Source organism: Carcharhinus amblyrhynchos, chromosome 5 (genome assembly GCF_965287045.1).
Source record: "Carcharhinus amblyrhynchos chromosome 5, sCarAmb.v2.hapA, whole genome shotgun sequence".
NCBI classification, from domain to species: domain Eukaryota; kingdom Metazoa; phylum Chordata; class Chondrichthyes; order Carcharhiniformes; family Carcharhinidae; genus Carcharhinus; species Carcharhinus amblyrhynchos.
Window position 1 is genome coordinate 44,929,703 of NC_137328.1, and position 11,065 is coordinate 44,940,767.

At 42.5% G+C, this 11,065-nt stretch overlaps 1 protein-coding gene across 1 annotated transcript; it reads right to left on the reverse strand.

Annotated features, from left to right (window-relative positions):
* Window positions 1–2,075: 2,075 nt before the first annotated feature.
* On the reverse strand, window positions 2,076–8,546 carry dmrt2a (doublesex and mab-3 related transcription factor 2a). The gene is made up of 4 exons (XM_080189656.1): window positions 8,515–8,546; window positions 7,441–7,934; window positions 6,607–6,709; window positions 2,076–3,432 (listed from the first exon to the last, which is right to left on the reverse strand). The coding sequence occupies exons 2-4, from the start codon at window positions 7,783–7,785 to the stop codon at window positions 2,339–2,341; spliced, it is 1,542 nt and encodes a 513-aa protein (XP_080045782.1). The 5' UTR covers window positions 7,786–7,934; window positions 8,515–8,546; the 3' UTR covers window positions 2,076–2,338.
* Between the last annotated feature and the right edge of the window lie 2,519 nt (window positions 8,547–11,065).

The following is an 11,065-nucleotide window of genomic DNA, read 5'->3' on the forward strand; positions in this document are numbered from 1 at the left end:
AATGATAATCTCCAGAAACCTTTCGATGGCGAATAAACAATTATACCCTCAACGTTCAGTTGAAGTTTCTTTGTTGCGGATTTTCGGTGTACCCTCATACTTCCTCACATGTTGTAACGGTAATTAAATTACGTCCTGGCACCCTCGAACATGGGGGTGTTAAGGAAATGGATGCCGCCTTTACATGTCGGGATCTATTAGAATCTGCTGGGCCTTGGATGTTATTGCCTAGACAGGTGTCATTCTCCGCCCTGGGACAATAAAACGCCGCTTATCGAATCTAAGTTTTGGTAAAACATTCGTGTCAAGACAGAACTGGCTGTCGCTAAATATGACTCGTTAACTGAACGAATTTTTCAATAACCACTAGAGCTCTTGAAATATCCTATCGAAATTGTTTAACATTCAAATTAAGTGTTGCTTCAACATGAAACCGATCCGGTTTGGCATCTTCGCAGTTGGCATCAAGTGCATATTCCCCAATTTATTCCATGTATTTGAAGTTGAAAGCTTTCGGGTTGTGGAATTACACCGTCGCGTAGCAGATACCAACACAACCATTTGAAGGTTCTTTCTGCTCTATTCTGGCAGGGCGGTTATCCAATCTATCAGGAATGTAGTAACCCCTTCGCTAAACAGCGGAGAGAGGCATTGTGGATCAATGTGAAGGCTCCGGAATTTACTTTGTAACGGTGACAGCATTCAATTCCCCCGAAGTTAAGATAAGGTCCCGCGTGTGTATATCTGCTACTCCCCCCCCCCCCCCCCCCCATCATCATTAAACTGTTCAGTTCAGATTTGAACAAGGACCACACCTTTTTCAAAGTGTTATCATTAATGGTTTCTGACTTGGCGTTGCTTGAAACGTTTAATTATAAATATTTTTAATCTATAACTAATATTTTATTTGTTGCACTCACGGAGTTAAAGTTGCAGCGAAATCCCTGTATCAACATTTAAAACATCGCAATTGCCAGGAATTTTATTTTAAAAAAATTATTGGAAAGTTACAGTGAGTTAAAGGTTAAAATTTCAGGTAGGAACTTTCGTTACGTTTCCAATGAAGAATGGCAAACCAAATGTTAACTATTCGTGTCTAGACGCCAGTTGGCCTAAGATCAAGCGTCAGATCAAATCCCAAGATGGGATGCAGTACCTTATCTTGTCAGCTTGGATCTTGTTGGTCTCTTGTGGGGACCATGAATTGGATTCAGTTGGAATTTGTATATGGTTTTCGGAGCAAGAGATGGATTCGAAGCCCACCTCGGCCACTCCGAGCACTGGCTTTCTAACCTTGAGAACGAAGTATTTTTTAAAGTTAGTCGGCCTATTGTGCAACCCCCGTCTTATAGCCATTTTGCTTTCATACCAACGGCTGCTTAATGAATGGCACCATCATTATGATATCAGAAACAATACATTTTTGACTGTGACATCCCCTTTTTTTTGTTCATGGGGTAAATGAGCATTGAATGGTTCCGTAGGGATTCTATGATTTTACTCGTTTCCTGGTGGTAAGGACGGAATTCCCATTTTATCTTTCCGAGGATATACTGGGGATGAATCGTGGGCGTAATTATAAACATTGGACACAGAAGTGTCTGGCCCGATCTCCCCTTTCACACATGGCAGCTAATTCATTTTTGCTGCTTGAATCACCTTCAGCAATGAGGCCTTGCTAACCAAGTTTTACTAGTGTATCTGTCCTTATAGCCCCTTCTCCTTGCGCGGGTAATTAAAACTCCCCCTCCCCCTTCATGGGTCTGTGCTCAGTTGAATGGCGACACTGTGTAATTCTCCACATCATACCTTACTCTACCATACCGCCCTTGCGATGATTTTTTTTTAAGCGAACTGAAATTGTACTGAAGAAGGAGACCATTCGGCCCATCGAGCCTGCAACGACAACAATCCCACCCTCAATTCAACCCAAAACTGCCTCTCTTAACCAAGAGCACAGCAGTATCTGGAGGAGGGGTTGGCTCTGCTGTGGGAGTCTTGGTTTTGAAGGTTGGGTTAGTGTAAACGTGCACAGGTTTGCTGGATTCGTTAAGAAAAGGCAACTGCTGTTTTGAAATCTCTTTTTTATTTTAGCGATACACTTGCTCCTCAGTGCAGAAAATATTTGATAATTCGCAGTCCTCCAAAATAAAAACCCCCTCAAGAACGTCTTTAAATATACTCTCGCATGAAACAAAAGACACAAACCATGCTGACACCTGTACAAGACAATGCCTAAAACATATACATCATAAAGACATTGACACAAAAGGCAATTTTGGTCTCGAGTGTTAACTGGAAGCAACATTAATTCTAAGCGACACAACTTGTCAGCTATTTACTGGTAAGTGCGACTTAGAGAGGGTGAAGGTCTCTTGAGGATTGACTCGACTGAAAAGGAGAGCGAGTCAGGAGGCGAGATTTTTGTCCCAGCTTGCTTAGAAGCAACCGAATTGTTCATGTACCGTTCGGTGGAATTTTTGTGCAGTTGGTTCTCTTTGATAGCATGTTCTCTATATTTCCTAGCCGCCTCCCCCATCATGTCTTTATTGATGAAAGTTTTGAGTTCAGAGGCAGTTTTCTCATAGGGGGCTTGCTGGCCGCTGGGCTGCCGGAGGAACATGCCGCCAAAGGGCCGGGGAGTGTTGAATTTCACTGCAGCCAGCGGGGGCTGGCAGCTCCCTTTGCTGAGCTGACTGCTGGGCGGCGAATCCCCCTCGGAGAGCTGCGGGGAGCAGCCTTTCTTAGGCGGAGAGAAGGCGGAGCGCTCGCAGGGCATGTCCAGCCCTTGCTGGGGGGCGGCTGGCATCTCTCGCACCTCGGCTGCCACATGCTGCGTTTCCCGCGCTGGCTTTTTGGCAGGCTCCTGGTGGTCGCCGGGCGAGTGGCTCTCCGGCGCCGAATTTCCTTTAGGATCCCAAACGGCCCCCGACTTGAGACTCTGGATGGCGCTGCTGGCGTTCAGCACGTACTGCTGGTACAGAAGGGCGTCGCTGATGGCACCACACTGGGGCCACACCATTAAGCGGGGGCTGAGCGGGTACTGCCGGTAGGTGGTGGCCACACTGACATTGGACGAGATGAGTTCCACTGCTCTATCCGAGCCCGAGTACTGCATGCTTAAATCGAGGCAGGGGGGGATGAAGTTGCAATGCTGGGGAATTTCCTTGCTTGCTCTGTCGATCTGTGGAGGGGTATAGTTGGACTTGCAGGAATTGTACTCGGCTGCGTGCACCATGCCATTGGGAAGGAAAAAGGCGGCCGCAGCTTGGGCAGCCTCGATCATCTCCCGCTCCTTGTACTCTCTCTCCATCATGATGCTCTCCAACTCCTTGTCAGCAAAGGCACGCCTTTTTCTCATCCGGTCACTGACAGGAGGGGGCAGAGGTGGGCTCCCCCTCATGTATGGGTCAGCTTGAGCTGGTCGATAGCCTGCAAGTAATTAGAAAGGCGAGTATTTTAGGGATGGTTGAAACGGGTGAGAGGAGCAGAAAATACAGCAATAATTGTGTCGATTGCATGTTATGAATTAGCCGATTGAAAATACCGGACAGTATTGTTGACATATACTGTACACCAATTCAAAATGCCATTAATCCGAAACATTAACTGTCGCGAAAACTGCCTCAAATTTAAAGCAACTTCTTTAATGTTGTTCTTATTGAACTAGAGGATGTCAGTGCTGGAAATTATTTATTATGCTAGTATATGGTGAATCTCTGGAATTCTCTGCCTGTTGAAGTGGTGGAGGCTGCCTCGCTAAATATTTTTAAGAAGCGGGTTGATGGGTTCTTGATAAGAGAGGGGATTAAGGGTTATGGGGAGAGGGCGGGAAAGTGGAACTGAGCCACGACAGATCAGCCATGATCTTATTGAATGGCGGGGCAGGCTCGAAGGGCTAGATGGCCTACTCCTGCTCCTATTTCTTATGTTCTTATGTTTTTATATATACCCACATTAGGTGCAGTACGGGCAATGCACTTCAACACAAATCCACCTAATGTGGCAATTTTCCCATTTCGCTCACCGTCTCGCCTCAAGTGCTCCAAGAGAAAATAATGTTACACTATAGCATGGAGCAGCATCCGCTGGAAAGCAGGTTGGGACCGTTCAAGCTGCTTCCACACAAGGTCAAGATATAAAGGGCACTTCTAGACTCGATTTGGGTATCAAAAGTGAGCGGCTATTGTTCCGCAACACTTCAGCACCCTGGTCAATGCTGAATCAATGAATCCCTACAGTGCAGAAGGAGGCCATTCGGCCCATCCAGTCTGCACTGAGCACCGTCCACCCAGGCCCCATCCCTCTAATCCCATGTTATTTACCCTGCTAGTTCCCCTGACACTATGCGGCAACTTATCATGGCCAATCAACCTAACCTGCATATCTTTGGCCTGAAGTTAGGATGCACGTTGAATTTAATAATGATTCGTATGGCGCATTTGACTGGCTCAATCGATTCAATAACATACAGTTGGATTGTATCTAGCTAAAGTATTTAGCCATGGACTAACAGGACTGAAAATGTCATAGGTTTCCAATGGTGCTAACTCCGTGAAAGATGTCCTGGCAGGTGTATTATCAAAAGTTGGTTACACGTTTCAAATGGACAGCTGGACTGTTCCTAGTTTTATTCACGCCAGAAACTTAAAATAATCAAATAGATCTCAAATATATTTGCCCCTATTTTCCAAGCTATTAAACTCAATCATCTATAGCGCTTTTATATCTTCACTGATCAAAGGGCTTTTAGTCTGTTATTGTAAGGTCCAATGTACCGATGTTGGATACCATGTCCCAGGGATCTTTTAAAATGCTGAAGTTTAACCTCGTCAGCAGTTCAGTCATCACATGCAGCGGATTGCTCAGGATCGCGTTAGGTTAGGGCAGACTGCGTTTACAATATTGGAATTTTTCCCTGTTCAAGGACGTTTTAAGGTTTGAAAAGAGTTGCTATAATAGTAATTCCACCCGGTATAAAACACACAGCCGTATAAATTCATGGTGTAAAAATATTCATCCTTACAGCACGTTTATGACCTTATTGGTGAAATGAACCACCTCAAAAGTGGGATACATTAAAAGACCTTCTAAAAACGCTTTCTAAGCCAGCCCACAATGACCTTCTCTCTCCTGTTGCCTGAATACTGTTAAAGAACCCGGGTTACTGTTTTCTAATAATAAGCAAAGCTACAAGATGAAAATGTTACTTTTAGGGTTAAGATGATTTAAACCAAAAGCTTTAAGTTTTCCGAGTATTAACCAGATGGGAATAGTTGGAACAGTGTTATTTGTGCCATACTCGTTTAGTTCATTATTTTATTTACCCAACGTGGTCTTCAGTTGCAGAACTGAAACGCTTTAATCGTGTTCATTATAATCTACAATAGACAATCCACTTGTTCACTGTCAGCCACAGACCCATGTATTGGTTCTGATTGTACAGTCAGTTGATCCGATCAGGAGTGGGGTATTTACACTGACGCTTCAGGAGCCAGCTCTGTTATTTTTAATTTATGCGGTATGAAGGCACCGTAGATGCAAACAACCACTCTGGACTAAGTTGGACGCTTTATCAGTAACTCGTGGCTTTAGAAATATGAAACGAACAATGAGTATCCAATTTTAACAGGATTTCGGAGATCAGACTGAAAAGATATTCAGACTGTTTTCACCGTTAACACTCATATTCCAGATTAATGCAAACAATAATTGTAGAGTTGTACAGACTATATCCCAATGAAAGTCGTCATTATCTCCTTCCGTTGTTTGATCATTTCCCACCTTAGTCTGACTGGCTCTTTCCATGTTTGTGTCTTTGTGCAAATACTCAAATAAGATCGCTAGTTCCATCCTCCTTTCGCTTGATTTGGACGAAGTTACAAGCTTGAATGACTTATTTTCAACTGTTACCCGTTAAAGGGTGGCAAGTGATGAATGTAGAAACAATTCTCCAGTTACTCTGGCTAATAACATAAAGCCCTAATTACAGCCATGGGTTAGTACACCGCCGGTGCCAATTTGCAGTGTTATGCATTGTCAGCTTATATTAGCGGGACATCATCGTGCAGATAGAGTAGTATATAAGAATATATTCAGGGTGAGAAAGGAGCTATTCTGATTGCAATAATATTGGAAGTACATTTAATTTGGAGCCTACTGAAATAGTTGCAGGAGTACAATAAGATTTTCATTTCCCAAAATTTCTTTAAACTGAAGATGTAATTAATTACCAGTAATAGTCAGATACAAAAACTACAATAAAGTCCACCTTAAAAGGACTCTGTCATATTCTTTAATCTGTATTTCATTCTCCACTTAGTCATTTTATAATGTCCAAACACCATACAGGAACTTGCTGCACAGTTATTTACCCTACAATCAGTAAATAGCTCAAGAATGTGACAGCTTCAGTGCACTCTTCTGATCACAACCACCTTCTCTCGATCATCTGGTTAACCCTCTTCATTCCAGCTGGCCAGTTTCTTTCCGCTTGCCCCCTTCTCCCTCACGCCACCGCTTCTTTGAAGACAACTAGTGCCCATTATAACTCTGGGTACAAATTGCTTACATCTGAATGGCGTGGACCGTAATATCCCCGCTCACCTTCTAGAATGCTCTTCGCCAACAGACTGGGCGTTCTCAGGTGCCTCTGATACACGGCCCGGCGTTCGGCCAGGTTATGTTTGCTCGATAACCCTTTCTTATCCTAGGAGAGAAGCAGAATAGAGAAAACAAATCTTGTAAACTTGCAATAGATACAATGTGTGCTTTCAACTATAACCAAATAACGCCCAACATCTCTCCCTCCACCCGCCCTCCCGTCCATCCGGCACACCGTTCCGGTTCTGCGGAAAGTCTAGGGAAACGACTGAAGGCAGAGAGAAGTTTCTGCTCGGTACTGAGCGGGCGGCAGGATTACAATTGGTAAAACTCGAACTGAGACACTTAAATCGGATCTTGCAGTAAGTCACGGAGCTATTTGAAGCGTTTTCAAATACGGTTGTTATATAGAAGGAACCAGAATAATCGAACTCAGTAAATTGGGACAGTTTCAAAATATTACTGCAAACCAACTGTATAGTTCAATATAAGGAACTGCAGCTACAATTATCAGTGAATTTAAATCTTCCAAGTTATAGTGTGCGGAGGTTGATCAAATTGAAAGATAATTATTTCAAAAATAAACATTTCCCCTGCAATTTCTAAATCCGTTTCTACACAGCTTTAGATCAGTGCTGTCTGATTTAAATAGAGAATTATTTTCAACTGCCGCTAGATACCTAAAATAAAAGAATTCTTCCACAAAGACAGACAATCTAAATGCCGAATGGATGTTAAAACGTGACTGGAAACACACACTAGTTGGATTGTTTCATTCTGCATGTATATTCCGGGTCGCCTTCTTTCCCCATGGCATGTGGCTGGTCCCCTGCTCACCTCAGTTGCCTGTTGCCTCCTGAGCGCTACCTGAGCTGCCATCACCCTCTGCCTCTCCACCACCAGCAGGCAGTTAGCGCACTGACAGTCCCTCCACCGACAGAAGCGCTTGTGGCCCTTCAGGCAGGACACCACCCCGTGATTCCTGCACCGGGCGCACTTGGGGGTCCGGCTCAGTTTCCTCTGATCGCCGTCGGCTCCCTGCTGTTTCTTGCCGGCCTCGGCCGATCCATCTTCCCGGTGGCCCGGAACAGCCTCGGGGGAATCGACCAGATCTTCGTCTTCCACTTCCAGACTCTCCACGTCAATCTCCAGCTCGGTCCCGCGCGGATCAGGACTTTGCATTCCGAGATCTCTGGCCTAAAGTTGGATCTTTTTTTAAAAAGCGACACACTAGCCCGGGGCTTAGATTTCCCTCTGCCTCCTTTTGCAACACGCAGTCACATGGACCAGTATATTACTCCTGAAAATCGCAGCCTTAGATCTCCGCGCTGCTGTAAAACATAAGATAGGATATCAATAGAAACAAGATCCACTTGGCAGATTCCATTCAGACTACATTAATACAAAGACTAACCAATTGTCGGTACCTGCGCTCGTTATCTGAGCTGCCATCAAAATAAACTCCACGGATATCGAAGCATTCTTTTTAAAAAACACTACTGTACTTGAATTATACTTTAATTTAAATTCACCTCCTCCGCTTTCTTTAACATGCCCATCAGGGATCATTTTACTGGCGAAGAAGTGCTGCCTACACACTTTAGACTATTCTGAATAGTTACAGCGTCAGATTGCATTAGCCCCAAGATTACGAAATACAGAATCCATTGTCAAAAAAAAGCCACAACTCCATTATTTTACAGACAACACTAATCCATCAATCCATTTCACAACCATTCCAAATATCGTTTCAGCGGTGCTGCACAGTTAAAGTCCGAACTTATTTAAAAAGGAAGTTTCAGCAATTATTGCAGGCAATTCGCCTATCCGTATAGTAGGCAGATTTATTTTATTGCGATAATCCCGTCCAAAGCAAAGAACATTTTCACCTGCAAATCATTTTGTACTGACCTTGTGTCTGAAGTTTAGCGCGGGGGGTGGGGGGAGGGTGGTGGCAGGTTTGGCTGTTGGGTCTGAGCGGAGTTTGTTCCGATGGTGTCAATGCGCTCCGGTGCTTTAAGGGGGAACCCGGGCGGATCGTCAATTACCTGCTTGTTAATATCAGCACGGGGTCAAAGGCGAAGCGCTCGCGGATTGGGCGCCTCCAAAGTGGCTCGACTGCCGATTGGTTGGAGATTGCTTCCGGGAGCTGGGAGGGGAAAGAAGTCAATCACATGGCCCTGGTTTTCACTGAAAATCTATTTCAATATGCAGAAAAGAAACACACAAAGATTGCAAGTGGAAGGAGGCGAGTCTGTGATTTCAAGCAGTGACAAAAAAAAGAAAATCTTTGGGAAGAATCCACGTGAAATATCAGCAGTTCTGTTAAAAAAATATGTAATTCAGTAAGAACAAAACGAGTTGGAGGTGTCAAATTACTTTTTTAAGATAAATTATACATCCATTTCAAAATAATCACCGACAAATTAATTGTGTTTTTTTAAAATATAAATGTCAGCTCAGTAATGGTGGTTTTGTTGATAACAGATGAAGTCTTATTTCCCAGGGCTGCTGCTGCCCAATCAATCACAGGGGAGGCTTTAGACTGCGGTACCGATTCATTTAAATTTACACTTCATTGTTTAAGATGAAGTCAAGGTTAGGCTGAGTATTAATTCATAGGTTGGCGAATTTTAAGGGCAGCGATATTGTGTGAGATGTAGCTACGATGGTTTTTTCCCTGTAATCTATTTAAATATAAAATATAATATAAAAGTGTTTGTATTTGAGAAAGAGAAGGCTAATGCATGGATATATATTGCTTAAGTTTCTCATCTATCCCCTGAACGGAATGTACAGCGCATGCATCAGATGTGGAACAGTCACTCGAGCATTTTTAATCTTCGAAGGTTGAACATTGAACCCCGGGAACTGGATACTGAAAGATGGACTTATGTTTGAAACAATAGTTATTTGAAGCTCAGATGTCAATTTCACTTTAGCAAATGCAACAGTTGAAATTACATTGCAATTGGATTGCTGAAGTGACCAACTCATGCATTACTGTGCATTACTCAATTCATAAAGTTGTTAAAGCAAGCTACGAATTAAAGGTAATACCATTAAGGTTGAATTATGTAGAAGTTCAAGGTTTCATATTTTATGATCAAGAGGATCCCCTTAAATGTACATAAAAATAGAAAGGGGAGGTTTATTTTATCAAAAAACAGGGACATATATGCGTCCACTGACAGTGAGAGTCGCGGTTTTAAAACAAAAAACGATATTGGGAAAAATTGGAGTTTATTTTACTTCGCATTCAAAGCGAAATCGCTGATTCCATAAGCCTGGCTCACATTGAATTTCAGGATATTAAGAAATGGTCAGGTCCAAAGGGAAATATAAAGAGAATTTGTTCAGAGGCAATGCGAACATGTAATGTATTCTGAAAATTAACAAGGGAAAGTACCAGCCAGATGCAAATGATCGCAGTGAATGTATCGGAGTTTTCTTTTAAAAGGTGCAGATTAATTCTTAAAAGCTAGATTCGATTTCGAAAAAGATCTTCGGACCAGGAAATAACACGCTGTTTCGTATTGTTCCAAATCATTTAAACAAAAAAGAAAATTAGTAATGTTAGCAAAGATTTAGCGTCTTATGAGGCGACGAGACTGAGGTGTGGACAACATTTTGATGGTGAACAAATGTATCATGAGGAAGTTGTTCCAAAGCCTCGTCAAAAACGAACACATGAATTGTGTAGCAATTTATACATATATTTACATTTAAACAGACACAGCGTTTGCAAATCATTATTTGACTTAGCCTGGAATTGATTTCATTTTACAATGACCTGGGTTCAAACAATAACGATTTTTCTATACAGACAATCATGAATTACAAATAAACTTGATTCACATCCGCCATGGTAGGCAATATATTAAAAACTATCTCGGGGATTAATTTATATGTTGAATCCGCATTGCAACAGTTAGTATTCCAAACGAACATCTAACAAATGTTCTGAATGTAATAAGGAGGTAATCATAAAATAAAGTCTGGCACGAACAAGGCAATTGTCAACTTCGAATCACATCACACATACATCTTTAGCCAATTCTGTGATTTTAATTAGTTATATTTAAATTCCTTGGTTATGCTCCAGAGGGCTCCCGAGAAACTAAAAGCAATTCCGTCGTTTCATTTGATTTCAACCCGCCTGTTTCCCGCACCTGCCCATTTTTGCCAAGTTCTAGGATGGGCTTGCTTGAAACTAATCAGCAGGAATTTACCAAAAAAACGACACGCTCTGGCTTATCCCACTAAAAAGAACCAGCTAGCAAAACTGCTGCTTACGTATATTGATTGCGGAGTGGGAACCATGAATTAATTCAATAGTAATATTAAATTATATGAAGCTTTTTTCGTGATATGTCTATAGGGGATTTGATAGAGCCGATTACATATACGACTAGAATTTAAGAAATTGCTGATCTTCTAGCCTGATGAGAACAGAGAAGTA